Source organism: Myotis lucifugus, unplaced genomic scaffold, assembly GCF_000147115.1.
Source record: "Myotis lucifugus unplaced genomic scaffold, Myoluc2.0 scaffold_134, whole genome shotgun sequence".
In the NCBI taxonomy this organism is placed as follows: domain Eukaryota; kingdom Metazoa; phylum Chordata; class Mammalia; order Chiroptera; family Vespertilionidae; genus Myotis; species Myotis lucifugus.
The window spans coordinates 2,169,812-2,191,423 of record NW_005871182.1 but is presented as its reverse complement, the minus strand read 5'-3'; the positions used below and the strand labels follow the sequence as shown (position 1 = coordinate 2,191,423).

The following is a 21,612-nucleotide window of genomic DNA, read 5'->3' as shown; positions in this document are numbered from 1 at the left end:
GCGGGCACATCCCCAGTGGGGGGCGTGCAGGAGGCAGCTGATCAATCTCTCTCATTGATGTTTCTGGCTCTCTATCCCTCTCCCTTCTTCTCTGTATAAAATCAATAAAATATTAAAAAAAAAAAGAATAGCAGGTCGTATATGCATACCCATGGACACAGACAATAGTGTGGTGAAGACCTGAGGCTGGGGGTGGGCTAGAATGGGTCAATGGGGAAAATGGGGGGAAATATGTAATACTTTAAACAACAAAGATGAAAAAAAATAGGTCACAAGAACTGATATACTGTATGCACATTTAGCACAGTGCCTGACATGAGAATTAAATTACCAATAAACAGCTATTGAATAAAGAAACAAGCCAGAATTATTTAAAATCATAAAACTCCATGTCTGTTCTTTATTCAAAAAGTTTAATTCAAACAATTTGGAATGTGAAAAGCATTTTCTTATATGAAAAGCAGATCAGACTCCCAAAAAAGATTGGCTTGAAATTGAGTCCACCTCAGTTCCTGGTACATGTATGTAATTTCAACTGTGACTTCAGAGATTAAGGAAGAAATAAAAATGCACCCCATTCTTTCATTACTCTATGGAAGCAAAGGGTACTTTGTCCTAATCTTTACTCCAACACCCCGCAAAAATAATCCTTTGTGACAGTAAGACTGTTTTCTGGTTTTGATATTACAAAATACATAGGAGCATCGTGTGTGTGTGTGTGTGTGTGTGTGTGTAAAAATTTACCTGTGATCGATGCCTAGAAGTTGAATTGAAAGAGTCAAGGTTATTTAATCAACAAATGACAAGTGCTGGAGAGGATGCGGAGAAAAAGGAACCCTTGTGCACTGCTGGTGAGAATGCAGACTGGTGCAGCCACTGTGGAGAACAGTATGGAGTTTCCTCAAAAAACTGAAAATCGAATTCCCATTTGACCCAGTGATCCCACTTCTAGGAATATATCCCAAGAAACTAGAAACACCAATCAGAAAGGATATATGCACCCCTATGTTCATAGCAGCACAATTCACCATAGCTAAGATTTGGAAACAGCCTAAGTGCCCATCAGCAGATGAGTGGATTAAAAAACTGTGGTACATCTACACAATGGACTACTACGCGGCGGTAAAAAAGAAGAAATTCTTACCATTTGGAATAGCATGGATGGAACTGGAGAGCATTATGCTAAGTGAAATAAGCCAGTCAGAGAAAGATAAATATCACATGATCCTCACTCATTTATGGAATATAATGAACAACATAAACTGATGAACAAAAACAGATTCAGAGACAGAGAAGCATTGATCAGACCGTCAAACCTCAGAGGGAAGGTAGGGGAGGGTGGGGGTCAGGGGGAGAGATCAACCAAAGGACTTGTATGCATGCATATGAGCCTAACCAATGGACACAGACACCAGGGAGGTGAGGCATGAGTGGGGGGGTGGGGAGGCAATGGGGGGATAAGGACACATATGTAGTACCTTAATCAATAAAGAAAGAAAAATGTAAAAAAGAAAAAAGTCATAGGCTATTTATAATTTTGTTTTTTATATACTTCCAAATTGCCCTCCTGTACCACTTACTCAATATTTTTCTTCAGTTTGTCTTAGGTTTAACATCATGTACTTCAAATTTCATCTTTAGTGATATCGTGAAACCATGGGTTTTATGTGTTATGTTGTTTTTTAATGCATATTACAAGGTATAATAAAAAAATAATCCTTTCCCACAAAGAAAGAAGACTAAGAAAAATCTGTTTAAACAGATTTAAAAGATTTATTCGAGGCAAGTCTGAAATAAACTAATTCCTAAATGGTGTTAGCCTGCGGTTCACCTTCTATTCTCATGGCACCTCAAATTAATGGCTTGGGTGTTGGTATAGGTAACACTTGGCCTATATGTTGAGGTAGTCACTGGAAAGAAATTCTGGGTACAATATTGTTTAGCAACTGGGCACATATTCTACAGATTTAGTCATAAAATTTTAGAGTTGATAGTTTACAGATCAACTAATTCATTCCCCACCCTATCTTTACATATGAAAAAGCTCAGGGAAGTTAAATGACTTGCCCATGGTTACAAAACTACTTACACAGCGGCAGTATCAGTTTTGGAATGCAATTCTTGTCTTCCAGTCCAATGTTTTTTCCATTACAGTGATTTCTCAAACAGGGTTCATCATATTCCATGAAGCTTGCTCTTAAATCACAAACCATGGGGCAAGTATGTAATTTGAACTTCCTTTTTTTGTCTAGCTTCAAGTAACTCCATGACAAGATTTACCAGTAAGGTACTGTCTAAAGGCCTATGCTGGCCAAATTTCTTGTTTTCATATCCGGAAGCTGGCCAGAGCTTGGCAAATAAGACGTTATATCATAATGCAAGGACCAAAGTCACCTATAACAGATGGCAGTAATGAAGTTCAGCAAGTAGAGCCAATTCCTTCAGAACCCACAGGCAACTTCTCAAATAGTGTAGGTTGGCATGAAAGCTCCTTGGTAGGACAACTGCACAGATGTTGCTTCTGAGTGGGTGTTGAGGAAGTAGGCATTTAACCTCACACAGAGCTGTGTTCAGCACCTGGACACTTCTCCATCCTACGGGATGGAGAAGATGTGCATACGGTGGCAGCACATACCTCTGAATCATCATCCCTCAGCACATGACAGTCCTTCAGATTTCATGCAAGACCCGAATTCACATTTAGATGAGGTCAATGGAGGAAAAACCACCCTGTAATGGTAGACCAATAACAGGCAATAGTAATAGTTGGAGAACATAAGACAAAAGACAAGAAACAGGTTGCCTTATTCCTTTTCACCAACAGTCAAAGTAGTGTGGACTCTATTTCTTCAGTAGGTAAAATGCCTGAACAGGGTCGCAGATGCCAAGACAATGACCAACTCCTCAGCAAGCAAAAGGTATTTAGGACATGGTCATTTATTATCACAGGATTAACTACTTGTGATAGAGATGGCTTCTTAGATGTTTGTTATTCCACAGTGAAGAAATAGGATTTGGAAGTGTTGCTCATATTTAAAAGAGGATGAGTTGATTGAAGAAACTGTTGCAAATTCTACAGGAACATAAATCTTCTCTAGATAGCTGGGTAATGGCTGGAAAAGTCACAAATCTCTAGGAGTCGCTGGATTCCAGAAAAGTTGAATCCACTCTTAAAATCCCTTTTTAAAACCCTAACCATAAAACTCATGATATAACCTCATTGGTAATTGCTGCTTGTTATATTTTTTATATGGAATATTGGTCACATTAGAAAGTTCTTAACATGTGCACTTGGAAAGTAATCAAAATATAAAATAATCTATATAATTCTCACACTTCATCACGTTAACAATTCATTGTTTAACAAAGCAAAACAAAACAAGTCAAAAACTGCCTGTAGCAAGTCTGAAAATACTGTACTCTATAATTTAAGATCCATTACCTTTTGGTAAAAATTTATAATATAATCTCAAACTGATTGTGCAACTTTGAAAAGATATCAAATCCCATATTATAACATTTGTTGAATCCCATATATTTTGGTAACATACTTGATATGTTTTGTTTAAAAAATGAGAAATTAAGTCAACCAATGAAAAAGTTACAAAAAAAGATAAATTCCATCATTATGTCAGAATCAGATTATGTGTAAGAGAGAAAACTGGGATTCCTTTATTGCACATCACTAAAGGATTTGGTACTTATTAACCAGAATAAAACACTTTGAGAACCATGGACTATTTACAAATGTATTGAAATTTTTAAATGACAAAACTAGGTAATATGCCCTAGCCAGTCTGGCTGTGGATAGAGCGTCAACCTGCAGACTGCAGGGTCCCAAGTTTGATTCTAGTCAGGGGCAATTGCCCAGATTGTGTGCTCGATCCCCAGTGCAGGAGGTGGTCAACCGATGATTCTCATCACTGATGTTTCTAACTCTCTCTCCCTCTCCCTTCCTCTCTGAAATCAATAAAAATATATTAAAAAACCAAAAAACAAAAACTAGGTAGTAGTATATATTCTAAAATTTCTAATAAAATTTTTGCTTTTACTTTGCAAGACATAATTCAGAAGACCTCAAAGAAAAATGTAGCAATTAAGTTTGGAAAAGCCATAAAAGACTTTTTTACTTTTAGAATGGATATTTTTATCCTTTCCTAAAATGTGTATCATTATTCAAGAAGCAGTTTTATAAATTTCACTGAAGAGAATATAATGTGACAGATCTACTCCATCAAATGGTTCTCTTGTAAAGGTAATCTCATATCACACTGTAGTCAACTTCAAAACCAAAGATAGCAAAATTCAAATTTAGAGAAATACACTTTCTAAAGGAAGCCTATTTAAAGCCTACAACATTTAGAAGTTTCTCACTGTTCTAACTATATCTTACAAAAATATAGTTTCATTGGTTTCATATAATATGAACTAGCCTACTATTCTCTAATATTTACAACAAATGATTGAACAGTCAATGCAAAGTTGGATTACTAAGTAAATAGGAAGGAAGTCAAGGAGTCAATATTCCTCATAAAATAAATTAAATCACAGTATGTCATGGTCTTGGTTGTCCAATTCTATTGTTAGTTCCATATCTACTTGGTATATTTGTAAAACCAGTCCTGAATCCTTGGGTTGCTCCAATTCCTGGAACTCCAAGTCCTTGATTAACAACGCTGCTATAAGGTATGTGTCCATGATTAAGTCCCAGACCATAAGGTCTTGTTTGTGTGTTTAGAAGAATAACTGGGTTCACATTTTTTCCAGGGGTGTTAAATGAAAATTCTGGAGGTGGACTACTAGGTTTAGTTGGAGTTGATGTGACAGGGTTCGACTCATCAATACCCTTTAAAGGAGGCATTGGTATTATGTGATGATCTGAAAAATTTAGGACATTAGCTGCAACAGGCCCTGATGGTAAAGAGGGCCTTATCCAGTCATCCTTGAATATTTGAACAGTCAGTGTAGACACTAGAGTGTACAGCCTGTTGGTCACATGAGCAAGAACCATTTGTTCATTTGCATCTCGGCGAATTCTTACATGCACTGATCCAGCCTAAAAGGGGCAAAAGAAAGAGACTGCTTAGAATTACACTACGGAAAATTCCCTTGGAAACGAACATTTTACTTATGATTCGCTGTAACAGTACTTGGTATTCTCTTTCATTCAAGAGAAAACTTAATGTCTTGATATTCCTTAAAGACTACCTAGTAATGATTAACAATGAAATAATTCATAACTCTTTAAATAAAATGTGATCTTTTAATATATATAAAAGAGAAATCCATGTAGGATGAAGATAGGCATATTATAACATGAGGCAGAATATAAATGAAGTATATAAAATGCAATAGAAAGGCAGAAAAGGGAGATATTAATTCAAATTGAGGAAGACATTAAGAAAAAAATGACATTTGATGATCTAGGGTTGATGGTTAAAGTTCAAAAGGTGGAGACAGGCTTAGGAAATAGCAATTAAAATGCATGGCATGTTTGGGCAAGAATCCTATATAATAAAAGGCTAATATGCAAATCGACCGACTGGTGGAACGACTGGTCGCTATGACGTGCACTGACCACCAAGGAGCAGATGCTCAATGCAGGATCTGCCTCCTGATAGTCAGTGAGCTCCCACAGGGGGAGCACTGCTTAGCCAGAAGCCAGGCTCATGGCTGGTGAGCGCAGTTGCGATGGCAGGAGCCTCTCCCTCCTCTGTGTCAGCATTAAGGATGTCTGACTGCCAGCTTAAGCCAGCAGTTGGACAACCCCCGAGGGCTCCTGGACTGTGAGAGGGCGCAGGCCGGGCTGCAGGACCCACCTGAGTGCACAAACTTTGTGCACTGGGCCTCTAGTAAGCAATATAAAGAAGTACAAATATTTCAGGGGTCAGAAAAAAAATAAAAGGAGGAAAAGAGGAAACAAAGAAAGAATATAAAAAAGAAAGGTAGGTAATGGGGTGAAAAGGAAAGGATAGAAGAGGCATCTAAATATTATGATAATAAGCAACAGTAATAAAATAGAGTTCAGAAAAATTACAGGTATGGATGATTGCCAATTATGTAGGAAATAACTGCAACAGTCTAGGTTAAAAATGAAGAGGTCTGAGATAGGACAAACACAGTGGGATCAGAGAGGGACACAGATGGATTCATATAATATGCCATGGGTTAGTAGTGGGAGGACTTGATACCCAACTGGATGTAATGGATGAGGGAGATGAACTCATCAAAGATAATCTCAAGGTTACATTACTAGGAACATAGAGAGCATAAGGCATTAAAATGAGGGTTAGCGAAGGGATTAACCAAAGAACATGTATGCATAACCCACAGATACAGATAACGATGTGGTGATGGCCGGAGAGAAGGGGGATATGGGGGTTGGGTGGAGCTGGGCAAAGGCAGGGAAAATGGGGACATCTGTAATAGTATCAATAATAAAAATAAAAATTTTAAAAAGTATGTTTATATATCTGAAAAGACATTTACCACATATTATGTTTTTAAAGTAGATAATAGTAGATACAACAATGATTCTGTTTTGATCAAAACACATACATACAGAAAAATATCAAGCATGACAGCACTTATCTCTAGACGGTAGAATTATTATGAATTTTTATTCTCTACCTTTTGACTTAGTTGTAAGTTCTAATCTTTCTAACAACTGGGTACTATTTGTATAATAAAATCTTAAATAAAAATATATAATAAATATAGTATAATAAAATACCCAACAGTTATTTCATGCTGATTTCTAGATAAACTCAGACTTTATTAAAAAAATTACAGCAAAGCATAAACTGCACATAAACTGGCCAGTTGGTTTAGTTAGAATGTGCCTGAGTCTATGACTTGAGCAGTAATAAGAATTATCATCAATTACAAGACTGAGAAAATATCTATGTTGCTTAAATTTGACTTGTAGTTGATTACTTTTAGGTAAGACAAGCCAAGTCTAGAAATCAAGGCAGCTTTGATTTCTCCCTTTTCTTTGCCTCTGCCATCTCACTGCTGTCACTATACAAAACTATAAAAGATACTGCATCCTCTTTCAACCTGATGTGGAAATCAAAGTAAAATAAGTGGAAACCATTTCCAAGAATCAGTCTCCTATGATTATGGTGTTTGCATTAATCTATAGCTTTTGTGACAACTATTCTTGGCAGCTCAAAAGCTTGTTTTAGTAATTTCCTTGGTCTTGATTAGGCAATACATCAGTGTAGTTGTTAGATGGCCAAGTTCTGAACAGCTGAGATAACTATTCTTTTTGTTTAAAGCCACCATGCTTAATAAACACTTGTCTACTAATTTACTGATATCAGTATAATTAAAAGAATGATTAAAAATGATCTACATTACTGGAGGACTGCAAATTGGTATAACCATTTTTGGAAAGCAATTTGGCAACTGGCATCAAAAGCCATCAAGGGTATAATATTATTTATTCACAAAAACCCCTTCGAAACATTAATCTTTAAAAAGAAAATACTGAAGACCAGCACTCTTTTAGATGATGGGGTTACCTGACCTTTCAGTGTGCCAGTGCTTGAGCACCCCTACCCCCCACACACCTACTTGAGCTCCACCTGGACCTCATGCACTGCCTACTTTTAGGAGAGGCACAGGTTTCACAGGGACGAGAACAGCCACCACTCAAATGGGGATGCTGGGTGCCCCAGCCACTGAGCACTGGGACACTACTACTGAGGCCGCCATTGACTCCTATCCATAAGGAATAGGCTCCAGGGCCAAGTGGCTTGACCTTGAGGCTCCCTGCGGACAGATACGTCAGCTCAGGATGATCTCAGACAAGAAGGGATCTTTGGGTCTCCAGCCATTCCAGGTGAATTGTGTGGTGTAGATCCAATGAGGTGGTGTGGCTGCATTTGTTCAGGCCCACCGCAGGACTTAGCTGGTACAGGGACTACCAACCCAAGATCAGAGTGGTTACATCATCATGGTTGAATAAGATCTCCTTACATGGCGTACAGCCTAAAAATTACTATTAAGGAATAATCACGAGTATATACAAAGATTACACCAGAAAAATACTCATCTCAGCCAGTTTATATGGTAACAATGGAAATCAACTAATCCAATAGAGAAATGATTAAATAAATTGTGTCATATTCATATCATGTAAAACTGCAGCCATTAAAAATTATGTTGAGATTCTTGGAAGACAGCGACAGTGGTGGCACTTCTTTGAAATGCTCCAAATATTCCCATAAATACAGAAACTAAGACAGCAAATCCAAAAGCCAATGAACACATCTACAAAAAACTAGCTAACATGGTGCTAAGAAAACCCAAATGGCAAGCTATACCAGGTAGACCTGCAAGGTATCAGCTTCTGTGGAGGAGCAAGCAATAGTGCATCTGCCTGACCTAAAAACCCCAAAGCAGTAAGCCGGTGCTAGTGGAAATCTAGGACAGAGAACTTGAGAAAGGCAGCTGGGTCTGCAATAAGATATGAAGAAATGGAGTAGTCTGAACCCTAGAACTCTCAAAAGAAACCAAGCAAAGCCCCACATTAAGAAGAAACCACTGGGAACAGAATCCCAATTGAGCAGCAGAGTAGAGGTTCAGGCACAAATGGAAGGGAAACAGAGCCAGGGGAAAGAAAAAACGTTCACTTCACAGACTCAGCAGAAGAGGGAACTCTAGAGCCATGGATTTAGACATACTACCTTAAACCACCCCTTATTTTTTAAGTTCAGGAAACCTAATTTCATAAAAAAGGAGCCATAGAAAAGAACTGAATCCTAATCCCATGCAAAGTTACTATAAGAAAAAAAGAAAATACAGAACAGATTAAAAGATCACCAGAAAGATTTACCTACAAAACTGAGAACTACACCACACGTTAGCAAAACAAGCCAAAAAACATGAAACGAGAACACTATAAATTAAAATTAGAAAACCTCAGAAATGAGATAGTTAGAAATAAAAAAAAATTCACTTCAGAAATGAAGACGAAACAAGGAGTACAAAAGCAAATAAACACACAAGTATATTGTAAGAGAAATAGAAGGTAAAAAGAGGAAAATTTTAAATATTAAAAGGAAATGCAGATAAAACAAATACCAAAAAAGCAAAAATCCAAATGAGTGTAACAGAAATTCCCAAAGAAGAAAATCAAAGCAAGAGACCAGAATAAATATTAACAACTATAACTAAAGAAAACTTTCCTGAAAGTTTTAAAATGTTGGTTTTGAAATAACATTATTGAAAGGGTATACTACATACTTGAAATAATTCACCCAGAATGACCACCACCAAGACACTCTAGAAAAATTACTAGATTAAAAAAAAAAAAAATTGGCCAAAACCGGTTTGGCTCAGTGGATAGAGCGTCGGCCTGCGGACTGAAAGGTCCCGGGTTCGATTCCGGTCAAGGGCATGTACCTGAGTTGCAGGCACATCCCCAGTAGGGGATGTGCAGGAGGCGGCTGATCGATGTTTCTCTCTCATCGATGTTTCTGACTCTCTCTCTCCCTTCCTCTCTGTAAAAAATCAATAAAATATATTTAAAAAAAAAAAAAATTGGGCCATCCAGGCAAAATGATCAAGTCAGATATAAAGAAAAAAACACCCAAAACCAGACTATGAGTTATTTATTACAGCAATACTTTATGCCAGAGGTAAATGGAGTGGTATATTTAAGAAACTCGAGGAAACAAAATATATGCTCAGGATTATATATCTAGCCAAAATTATTTTCAAGTATAATGCCCACAACTTTTATAAATATTCAGGAATTTAGGGAATGTTGTTCCCAAGGGCCTTTCCTGAAGAATTTACTAGTGGATGAGTTTGAGATACCAAATGACTAGAGAGGAAGAGTAGGGGGAGGTAGAGACAAGGCAGCCATTTTTCCACTAAAGGAGCTTGAACCTGAAACTAAAGACTGCAGTTTGGATGACATCGCTGAGCTGTTGGGCAGCCCTAGTCAGCCTACCTCTGGAATCTGTGTTATGTTAGAAAAACCAAATCCTATGGTTTGCTTTTTTAAGTGATATAAAAACCTGTTTGTGGTATGTGAAAAGAGCAAATCATAAAATAGCATGATCTCATTTTCTAAGGAGAATAAATGTGTAAGTATAAATACAAAAATATCAATAGCAATTTTCTCTACGTGAGAGGATAATGGTGATTTAATTTTTTTCTGGGTACTTTTCTTTATTTTCCTCATCATTCCTGATACAAAAATAAAGTCTCTCTGGTAATGAGGTCCAATATTGGATGAGAAAACATGAAATTTTATGCTGCAGAAGATGTATTATTGTAACTCTTTAACATATTCAGTAAAATCTCCAAAATTATAACTGCAATTAAAAATGATTGCACCTTGCCCTAGCTGGTTTGGCTTAGTGGATAGAGCATCGGCTTGCAGACTGAAGAGTCCTGGGTTCGATTCCTGTTAAAGGCATATGACTGGGTTGCGGGCTCACTCCCCAGTAGGGGGTGTGCAGGAGGCAGCAGATCAATGATTCTCTCTCATCACTGATGTTTCTATCTCTCTCTCCCTCTCCCTTCCTCTCTGAAATCAATAAAAATATATTAAAAAATAATAATTGCACCTCTTATTTTGCAACATTTTCATATTTAGGGTTGTGTGACTGAATTTGTCTTCTCTGGACAGTTCAATATTAAGATGATTTGGTTTAAAAGAAAAAAGAAAAACATCCCCCCATTAATCTCAATTAGGTTTCTGAATCCACCTACAATTTAGACTCTACTGAACAAAAACAGAAATCAAAGGCTCTATGAAAACTTTAAAGAAATAATTTTTTCCAGTTTTGAAAATTATAAAGTATGCTTTAAATGATAACTAAAGTAATATGTAGAAAACATACCAATGAGCCAAAACCGAGGGTCCAAAAATGCTCATTTCGTACTTCCAAAACTCCATCCAAGGTAGATACCTGATAAAAAACACAGAAATGGGGCTGTTTGCATTTGACATATCCAACACAGGGCAGCCACACTATGGACTTGCTCTGAGCCTAGGAATGACATAGCCAAACCCTGCCTGAGGACACTCATTAGCCGAGAGAAGCCAGACCACTACCTAAGATACCCTTTCTGCTTGTGCAGTAGAGCCAAGGCCTTATTTCCCCAGCTTCTTGTCTGCACCAATCCTTCTAGAATTGGGTCTTCACAGCCCCACCCCACCTTGTTCAACAGTGTGTGGCTCTTTTCTTTTTATCAATATGGCATAAATGGATAGCCAGCACTTGTGCTATCAGGTTTTTTTCTTTTCTTTCTTCTCTATCCTTTCTTTCTCTGAATTCCCTTTCAACAAATTTCTGCCAAACAAAGACTGTTATTTGGATGTCGGTCAAAAGCAAATTCCAAGGCCAGATACATAGTGTGTGGTCCCCTGGTGCAGTGGCACAGGCTCCGCTCGCCGAGACAAGTAACCAGCTCTTTTGATAACAGTGGCCTTTGTGATACTGACAACCAATAGTTTAAAACACTTTTCACATCCAAATAATTCAATTTTCTTGCTCCTCCATTAGTTGGCAGGTGGAAATGTGTAACAATACAAAAATCTAAACCCACAAATCAAAATGTTAGATGGTGAAGCAATCAACAGATTTAAAAAAGAGTGTTTGCCCTAACCGGTTTGGCCTCAGTGGATAGAGTGTTGGCCTGCGGACTGAAGGGCCCCAGGTTCGATTCCGGCCAAGGGCATGTACCTTGGTTGCAGGCACATCCCCAGTGGGAGGCGTGCAGGAGGCAGCTGATCGATGTTTCTAACTCTCTGTCCCTCTCCCTTCCTCTCTGTGAAAAATCAATAAAAATATATTTTTTAAAAAAAAGAGCGTTGATTTAATCAAATCGTTAAGTTTTATTATAGAGTCATAAAAGTTACAGCATTAATATAGGTAGGAGAGTGGTCTATAAATCATTACCTTCCACATCTATTTCAAGTGAATTTGGCTTCCAGACTGAGCAATCCTCAATCTTTCTACTTTTGTCACTATGTTATGTTTCCTAATGAGTTAAGAACACAAACACCCCTAAAATTCTAGATAGGGTTGGGTTAAATAAAGTATTATTTGTACCCACTCTTTGCATTCTTTAATTATAAATTTAAATGATTTTATTATTCCATCTTACCTCTCTGAGAAGTTTGTCCAACTGACCAATAACATGGGGTGGTGTTGTCTGGGAGAAATATAAAACATACATCAAAGGAGGTAAAAATTTTTTTGCAACAATGGTCCATAAACGAATATTGGGTCTTATACTAACCTCTGCTTTGTTTGATATGCACCCTATCATGATTTAGGAAGGAGAAGTTACAACTGGCCCAGTAGTGGGGCAACATAAAAAACCAGCGCATGCTCACTTCTTATCTTAACAAAGAAGCTGCTATCTCTAGAACAAATAAACTTTAAAGAACCAGGCACTCAACAAAAAACGTTTAAGGAAGTAACATTTTATATAGGGCATGGCACTAAACAACTACTATCTTATTGTTATTTACTGGTCCTGCAGATGGAGATACTGTAAGTTTAAGAAAAGGCATGAGGTAAAGACAGAAGGAAAAGCAAGGCTTCCATACACATCCAATCCTGGGAAACTACCTCTCCATTCAGGTACTTGTCTCTAGGTACCTGGACTTGTCCCATTGTTTTAATAACTAATAATTTGTCCCTTAAATTTTAAGTTTGAAATTTAAAATTCTCACTGATTCAATCAGAGAAAAAAGAAAATCATAACCAGATTATACAATAAATTTATACAAATTAGAGGAAAATAAATATCTAAAAACTTTTAAAAAGTAGCATTGTTTTCAATGGAAACATTATCAGAGGTAAAAAAAAATTTAATTTATAATTTTGTTTTATATTACAAATATAGGAATATTTGTGCCTATTTTATGGGCCCATGTAATTTAATCTAATTTGTAGTGTACAAATTTCAGAGATTATTGTTTGGCTTCATTTCTAAAAGCCAGAAATTTCACAATCTAGGAGAAGAACGTGCTAACATTAAGCATGCACACTGAAAGAAGACCCTTACCTGGAGTAATACCTTCCCACTGTACACGCTCATGGGATACATAGTGCCAAACGTCATCAGAGCAATTGCTATGGCAGAGGCAGTGTCTACAGCAAAATAATTACTAAAAGGAAAAATTAATTCTAAATTGTAAATGTATACCTCACTCAACTTCTTACAGTTCAGTCTACCGAACATTAATTATCTAAAGGGCCATTTTATCACAAGTGGTCACTACTGGCAACTGAAACATCTCAAAGGAAAACAGAAAGTTTTCTGAATTATTTCTTGCCAAAGTTTAGTGGGGAAAACAACTAATAATTATGTGAATTAGTGTGAAGAGTTGATGATGAAGAAGGAAATGTGAGCATTTTCAGTCAATCTACTTGTCAACAAGGAAGATTTCATATATGTTCACTTACTGCAACAAATAAACCCTTCAAATAGTAATTTCTGATACAGAGACACTAATGGATTTCATCAGTGATTCTATTAGTTTTCCTGTAAATAGTAACTTTCCAATAATTACTATTAAGATTTTTCAAAATTTGCCAGGAGTTTCACAAAGTGAGATTCTTCTGAGGTGCAACATCTCAATAGTTCAGGCTGTTCTACTAAGATAAACCCAAATCCCCATGGTTACAAGCACGCTTTTTAACTTTCCCCCACATGCTGGAATAGAGACGTGAGTTAAGACCTAGTTCCTGCCTTTGGAATAGCAGGAGAAACACATGTGGAAAACATATAAAGCCCTATGCATGCAAAGGAGAAGTCCCTATAGAGAATGGATGCACATAGGAGTGAGTGTCGAGGATACTGGGGGAGAGATAATCCAAAAAGGCTAAATATAAAAAGAGGTGACATTTGAGCTGAGCCTGCAAAGAGGAGTGAGAGGATGGAAGGAAGAGACTGTAGACATTGAAAGCAGCATGTGCAAGGCCCTGGCGGGGTAGCTCAGTTGGTTAGAGCGTAGTCCCGATAAGCCAAAGTTGCAGGTTCTATCTCCAGTCAGGGCACATACAAGAATCAACCAATTCAACCAATAAGTAGAACAAATGAGGATTAAAAAAAAAAATTGCTTCATACCTACTTCTTCTCTTCCCTCTCTCAGAAATAGCAAGCTGTGGCTTATTTCTCTTATTCTATCGTCCTCTTGTGTTCCACTCATCAATTAGCAGTAGGGAATTAATTTGGCATTACAGATTGTAATAAAAAAAATACTTACTGAATACAACTCCCTTACTTTTTCAGATAAAGCCACTTGAGGACAAGACATGACCAAAGATACATAGGTCATAAGCAAATGTGCTATAAGCTTAACCCCCATCCATCCCATCGATGAACTTAATAGTCAGGCCCCAGGAATGGAAACACACTTTACAGAAATAAAAAATACTTACTTAATTTCAATTAGCATATACGTAATACAAAGAGCAAATGCTCCTGCAAGATCAATCAAAACAAATGGATTCATTCGGGGAAGGAAGACACTGCTAAGTCCTGGAATAATTCCACACACGCTGTGAGTAAAACAAACAGAGTATTCATTAGCTGGCAGAACTCATGTGATACTGATGAAAATCTTATAAAAGATGACTTGTCTTTTAATATCATATATCTTTTAAAGAAAGCAGAGGATTTGGCAACAAAGCTCACTCATAAAGGTCTCTCTTATATTAAAAAGAAAAAGGAATAAGAATCTGATCTGTGAGATTCATATACCGACCTCAGCAATGAATCGTGTAAGTTTCCATGATATACGCAATTCTTGTGCATTCCTTTAAAATCATGTATATCATGAAACCCCATAACATCTTACCTTCGACTAAGATCTGCAACATGCTCTTGAAGCCAACTTGTACTGGCAGCTATAAGAAGAAAATACCAAATTATCTATATAGAAGAAATCACTACCAAAAATACTTGATTTCTTTAATGTTCAAAATAAGTTTGGCAACAATCCACCTAACATTACAAAAGGACATGTTACTCCTCAACTATAGAACTTTTCCCTCTTTTACGCCTTTAGGATACTAAACCAAAAGCAGTTTTGACTACAATTTATAGTTGACCTGAAGGAATTAGTGAAGTTACACATATCATTATTACTATTAATTTGAAGTTTTAAAGGCTCTTTATACTGTAAAGCATAAAGTTTTCTAAGCAGTGTGCTGAGAATAGGGTATAAGTACACCAATTATTAATTCCCTCAGCTCTCAGAAAGGCCAGGTGGGGGCCTGGCTACATCCAAAGACACCTATTGGGTAGTGTAACTGGACAAGCAGCCTCCAGGCTCAAGTGTCCTCTTACAGCTACCCCAGGTGCTAAGAATATTCATTTTTAATGTATACTCTGACAAAAAAGAAAAAAGATTGCCAAACCTTACACAAAAGCCACTATACTAGTAGTAGAACAGTTAAGAACAGCCCCAGATGCGAGAATACCTGACTTCAAATTCCATCTCGCCCTTCCCTACATGTATGGCCTGGGGTGACTTAATGTCTCAGGCTTCAGTGTAAAATAGGAATATTAAAATAATTTACCTTATATGTTATAGGGAGAAATGGGTTATTCTATGTAAAGCATTTAGCACAATGCCTAGTAGATACTATTTTCCACTCAAATTTTAGCTAACGTCACAAATCATGATGTTTCTGGAACTTTCATTTCCAACTAATGAAAATACAAACTAGATAACCTTTTTGGAAATGAGTTTGGTAATATATATCAAAGCTTTAAAAATACTGTATTTTTAATCCATTTATAATTTCTTCTCCAGGAATTTATCCTACATGCATACAAGAAATTTAATACAAAAAAGCTGATTAGAGCATTATTTGTAAAAAGTAAAGCTGGGAATGTATAGGAATAGACTAATGTGTAAAAATATTCATATGACAAAATATTATGAAAGCATTATTTTTCTTTCCTTTTAACAGGAGAAAATAAAAGTTTAATACATGTGCATGGAGAATTCACAGACATGATAAATCTATGAAAATTCTAACCACAGTGAGGCAACACTGGATATATAAGGCATTTTTAGACAAAGGGGAAAGGAGGGAAGTGGAATATTACATTTCAGAAGTGAGAATGGGCAATTTACAGGTAGTTGAAGAGGGGAACACGGGTGACATGCAAAACCTGGGAGGTGACTCAGAAACAAGGGACACAGTGGGTCTCTAGTTAACAAAGCCATGCCTGAAACCCTCCTATTTACTGGATTTAATTCAAATCAGGCTAAGGTGCCATCCTAAATTCTCCTTCCTGAGCACTTTTCTCAGTCTGAATCTTTAGGGCAGGAAAGGTCAAAGGTTCTTTCTGAGTCTTTTGTTTCTTAATAAGCAGCTTAAATCAATATCCCCAAAATCAGGGAAGCATTTTTTTCTCTAGACACTGTTAATTGGGAAAAAAACAAGGCATAAAATTTTAAATCCATACAATTATAGGTATGCAAAAATATGTCTATGTGCATACAAAATGAAAGGGTAAAATACAAAGGTTAACAGTTGTTATTTCAGGGTCATGATATTATCAGTATTCTTTCTCTTCTTGAATCTTTCTGATCTGTACAAAGAGATCAGAGTGCTTGTAAATCTCAGAATCTTTTTAAAATTTCCGAAGTGATTATGATACTATCTCAACAATTTGTAAATTCTAAATAATTTTGGCCCTGGTCAGTATGCTCAGAGGTTAGAGCATTGACCCACGCACCAAAGGGTCTCAGGTTCAATTCCTGGTCAAGGGCACGTACCTGAGTTTCGGGTTAGCTCCCATCCCCAGTCTGGGCTTGTGAAGGAGGCAACCAATCAATGTGTTTCTTTCTCTCTCTCTCTCTCTCTCTCTCTCTCTTCCTCCCTCCCATCCACTCTCTGAAAAGCAATGGGGAAAAAAATTCTCTCTCTGAAAAGCAATGGGAAAAAAATTCTCAGGTGAGGATTAACCAAAAATAAATAAATAAATAATGCTGGTCATCACAAATATTATTATTTAATTTTCAAGTTCATGCAGTAAACTCTTAAACTGTCACTCATACAAATATAACTCATACTTTATGACATTCACGAAGTCGTTTAAATTTGAATGGGCATTTCAGAAAGTTTTCTTCTTGATTATCCTGGTGTTAAGGTAGTGAGACCTAAAAAGACCCGACTGTCTCTGCTTCAAAATGTAGGTCTGTGCCCATGGCCCACTTTTGTTTATACCTCATCTCTTCATCAATCACTGGTTAACCCTTTACACCGCTGAAGTAAAATAACCAGTCTGAATTTTTAAAGACTTAAAAATAAAAGAATATTTCAAGAGAAAAAACTTTAGTTACATGAAAATATGCCAGCCCACCTACCACTGCCAAAGAGAAGTACCTGAGAACTTATTTAATTATCGGGATTAAATTATTTTTAACGAGCACATCAACTATTCTAAATATCCTGAAGCTCCTAGAATGCTTGAAATACACTTTTTTTTGTAGGTAGGTTATACATATAAAATCTCATTCATGTTATTTGATAAATGTAATTTTTCATCACATTTAATTAATTAAAATATGCGTTTATTGATCTTTTTTAGAGAGAGAGGAAGGGAGAGGATAGAGAGATAGAAACATTGATTGGTTGTCCCCTACTGGGGATGGAGCCCGCAACCTGGGCATGTGCCTGACCGGGAATCAAACCAGTGACCTCTTAGTTCATGGGTCCACACTCAACCAATGAGCCATACCAGTTGGGCACATTTAATTTAATATATGTCAGTCTTACCTGTTTTTAAGTAATAAAGCTTGAACTAATTAGATTTTGTTTTATAATTCTCTGCTTAAAGAAAACTTGAAAGCATTTGTGGTAATTCTCTCTTCTCTTCAGAATGTATTTTCTCATTGACTTGTAAGTTAATAAAACAAACAAAAGACTTGTTTTTATGAGATTAATTACATTTTTTTATTAATGGCAAAAATCGTACCTTCAGAGACATAAGCAAAAGGTTTATTCCGAATAGAAAGCATCGTGAATAGGTTGAATGAAAGTGCCACAAAAGTACCAACTAATAATCTTCCCCTAAAAAAGAACAATAACATTCACCATTATTTTTTTCTTGGTAATATCAATATGTAATTTCAGCATGTAGAGAGACTAAGAAAGAAATGGGAAGGCAGAGTGGCCTGCTTCTATGGTTTGATATTAGCAGAGCCACAATCTGAACTTGGTTTCTAGCCCTATAACCCATGTGCTATATACTGTTACTCCACCATACACAGGACAAAAAAAGACTCTTAGCATTAACACTATCTTCTTACTGGTAACTGCTGTTATAAATCTGTATAAATGCAAATGGTATTTGGTTTATAGTACACTGGACAGGTCAGACTGTCCTGAATTAAACTGACCAAAAATAGGTGAAGTTGGCAACTATATGGAAAATAATAACAATTTCTACAGGTGCCACTAAAAGATTTTGAGAATCAAATTATAGAAGACCAGACGGGACTGGCTTAGTGTGTTGCCCTGGGCCTGGAAATAATGAGGGACCTGAAGCCATGGTAGAGAGGCCTTTCTCTGCAGTACAACGGCTTGGGAACAGTAAGGGTGAAAAGAAGGAATCTTGGGATTTGGAGATTTTGTTTGTGAAATACCAATGAAATGAATTCTGCCATTCTCTGAACTCTAATATTGACCAAAGTAACAGCTATTTAATATGCCAATTAAATTAGTAATAGTAAATTATATGTTATGTCAAAAGCAAAATCTTACGTGTGTATCTCGGGCTGCTCCAAAAAGCGTTCTACACTAAAAGAAAGAAATAATGTATTAAATAAGTCCTATAAATGATAAAATTAAAAAGCTTTATTAAACAAATTATTAACCCAATAAATTCACAAAATCTTTAATATGATAACCAACTGTTGATTATTAGCAATAATAAGGCAAGGAGACTCGTTATCCACAATATGTAATGTCAATCTTTCTCTATCAGACCTGTTTCAATGGGTTTGTAGTACTAAGCATTACAGCACATCTCACTGAATCCTTTCTTTCATTCAAGCCTACCTATAATTGGATTCAGTAGCCTCAAAGGTCATAAAAGAGGACGAAAAGGAGGGAGAATAGTCTAAAATATGAATAAACTGTAGTATCAGAACTCCAGCACAATGTCCTAACCAGTTTGACTCAGTGGATAGAGCATTGGCCTGTGGACTGAAGGGTCCTGGGTTCGATTCTGATCAAGGGCATGTACCTTGGTTGTGGGCACATCCCCAGTAGGTGTGCAGGAGGCAGCTGATAGATGTTTCTCTCTCATCAATGTTTCTAACTCTCTATCCCTCTCCCTTCCTCTCTGTAAAAAATCAATAAAATATTAAAACAAACAAACAAAAAAAACTCCAGCACTATTCATCTTAATTTGTATACCCTATAAACCAGACTGTCTCTCACTGGATTCTTTATGTTCCCAAAGGTAACACAGATGGAATTTAGAATGACAGTAACATCATACACAAATGTACCTTTCCTTTAATATAAAGAGAGCTCCCAACTGTGCCAAGACTGTGGAGGCAAACACAGCCAGGACTTCCAATCTTTCAAATCTGAAATCAGAAAGTTCATTAGGTCAGCAAAATTCTTTCAATTCACAAAGCAGTACCTTTAGAATACATTTACATTCACTCATTCAATATACATATGTGCTTACTATAAGCCAACCATGGTTAGAACAGACTACGGAGTTTCTAAAATAAACATACAGATAAAAAGAGTGCCTATTTATACAACATACATTCCCAGGACCCACTTATGGCTCTTATTTTTCTGGAAATAACTATTATCTAATTAACAGCTAACACTTAATTGACTCATCTCGTATTAGATAAGGTCAAAGTGCTTAACATATTACCTCATTTTACCTCACCTTATGAGGGTTACTTTATCCACTTAAAAAAAAAAAGAGAGAGATAAGAAACTTGAAACACAAAGAGAAAAAGTAACTGTTTAGAGTCAGGTAACTAACAAGTGGAGGAGTCAGGTTTTCAAACTCAGGCACTCTGGCTCCAAAGTTCATGATTTTAACCACTTATTGTACTCATACACATAATTACTAAATTATCAAAGTCCCCATTTACTCCCCGAACTAGTTGTGAGTTGGATTTCTGTCACTTAACAACCAAAAGACTTGGGTCAGAGTCACAGATTTTCAAATACAAATATTTATACCTGACAATTGATTATCATAGTAATAATCCAACTCTACCAAATTTCAGTGACACTTATATCTTCATTTTGCATTAACATCTTACGTTTACTTTGTCCCACTGTTTAAGTAGAAACAAAACAAAACAAAAACAATCCTAATATTGTTCAAAAGAACATAATCCCAAAGAATTATATGGTGAAGACGAAGAGTAAGTTTGGTCCAAGAATTTCTTTACCAAAGTAAAATTCTTTTTTCAAGTTGTTTCCTTAAATTGAAGGAACTCATATTTTTCATATATATATATGGATATATATTTCAGAGAGGAAGGGAGAGGGAGAGAGATAGAAACATCAATGATGAGAGAGAATCATCAACCAGTTGTCTCTCACATGCCTCCCACTGGGGAACGAGCCCACAACCCAGGCATGTGCCCCAACTGGGAATTGAACTGTGACCTCCTAGTTCATAGGTCTATGCTCAACCACTGAGCCACACCAGCTGGGCTCTAATAGATATTTTTTATTTTTTTAAAAATATATTTTATTGATTTTTTACAGAGAGGAAGGGAGAGGGATAGAGAGCCAGAAACATCAATGAGAGAGAAACATCGATCAGCTGCCTCCTGCACACCCCCCAATGGGGATGTGCCCCCAACCAAGGTACATGCCCTTAACCGGAATCGAACCTAGGACCCTTCAGTCCACAGGCGGACGCTCTATCCACTGAGCCAAACCGGTTAGGGCTAAGATATTTTTTAAAACCTCTAATATAAAAGACTATCTTTCAACTTTCAGTATTTACTAAAACTATAGAAACAGAAAACTCAAATTCTTTAGTCCATTGCTATAAAAAAATCCAGTCTTAATATAAAAATCCATCTTTAGCTCTGACTGGTTTGGCTCAGTGGATAGAGCGTTGGCCTGCGGACTCAAGGGTCACAGGTTTGATTCCGGTCAAGGGCATGTACCTTGGTTGCGGGCACATCCCCAGTAGGAGGTATGTAGGAGGCAGTTGATCGATGTTTCCAACTCTCTATCCCTCTCCCTTCCTCTCTATAAAAAAACCAATAAAAATTTTTTAAAAAATCCATCTTTACCACTGCATTTATGTTAAAATATATCACATTTACTTTAACATCTAGAAGACACACTTACATGAAAATCCTCTGTATGCTCCTATTTAAATTTTTTTTAATTTTTTAATTTTTAATTTTTTATTGATTTCAGAAAGAAAGGGAGAGGGGGAGAGAGAGAGAGAGAGAGAGAGAGAGAGAGAGAGAAACATCAATGATGAGAGACAATCATTGACTGGCTGCCTTCTACACGCCCCCTCCTGAGGATTGAGTCCAGGCATGTGCCCTTGACTGCAATAGAACCTAGGACCCTTCAGTCCACAGGCCAACACTCTATCCAC

The 21,612-nt window shown here is 36.7% G+C and overlaps 1 protein-coding gene across 5 annotated transcripts in view; it reads right to left on the bottom strand.

The window, feature by feature from the left end:
• Positions 1 to 1,749: 1,749 nt before the first annotated feature.
• SLC30A6 (solute carrier family 30 member 6) overlaps positions 1,750 to 21,612 on the bottom strand; it is a 28,659-nt gene continuing 8,796 nt past the window's right edge. For 2 of the 5 annotated variants that reach the window (XM_006094351.3, XM_023758603.1), the window contains 9 exons: positions 19,517 to 19,597; positions 18,765 to 18,800; positions 17,977 to 18,071; positions 14,840 to 14,888; positions 14,421 to 14,540; positions 13,042 to 13,144; positions 12,133 to 12,180; positions 10,863 to 10,931; positions 1,750 to 5,056 (listed from right to left, as the gene is read on the bottom strand). In XM_006094351.3, the coding sequence (XP_006094413.1) occupies positions 4,556 to 5,056; positions 10,863 to 10,931; positions 12,133 to 12,180; positions 13,042 to 13,144; positions 14,421 to 14,540; positions 14,840 to 14,888; positions 17,977 to 18,071; positions 18,765 to 18,800; positions 19,517 to 19,597 (1,102 nt within the window). In that variant the 3' untranslated portion in view covers positions 1,750 to 4,555. The remainder of the gene's footprint in view (positions 5,057 to 10,862; positions 10,932 to 12,132; positions 12,181 to 13,041; positions 13,145 to 14,420; positions 14,541 to 14,839; positions 14,889 to 17,976; positions 18,072 to 18,764; positions 18,801 to 19,516; positions 19,598 to 21,612) is intronic. The other 3 variants (XM_023758605.1, XM_023758601.1, XM_023758602.1) reach the window with 3 other exon arrangements.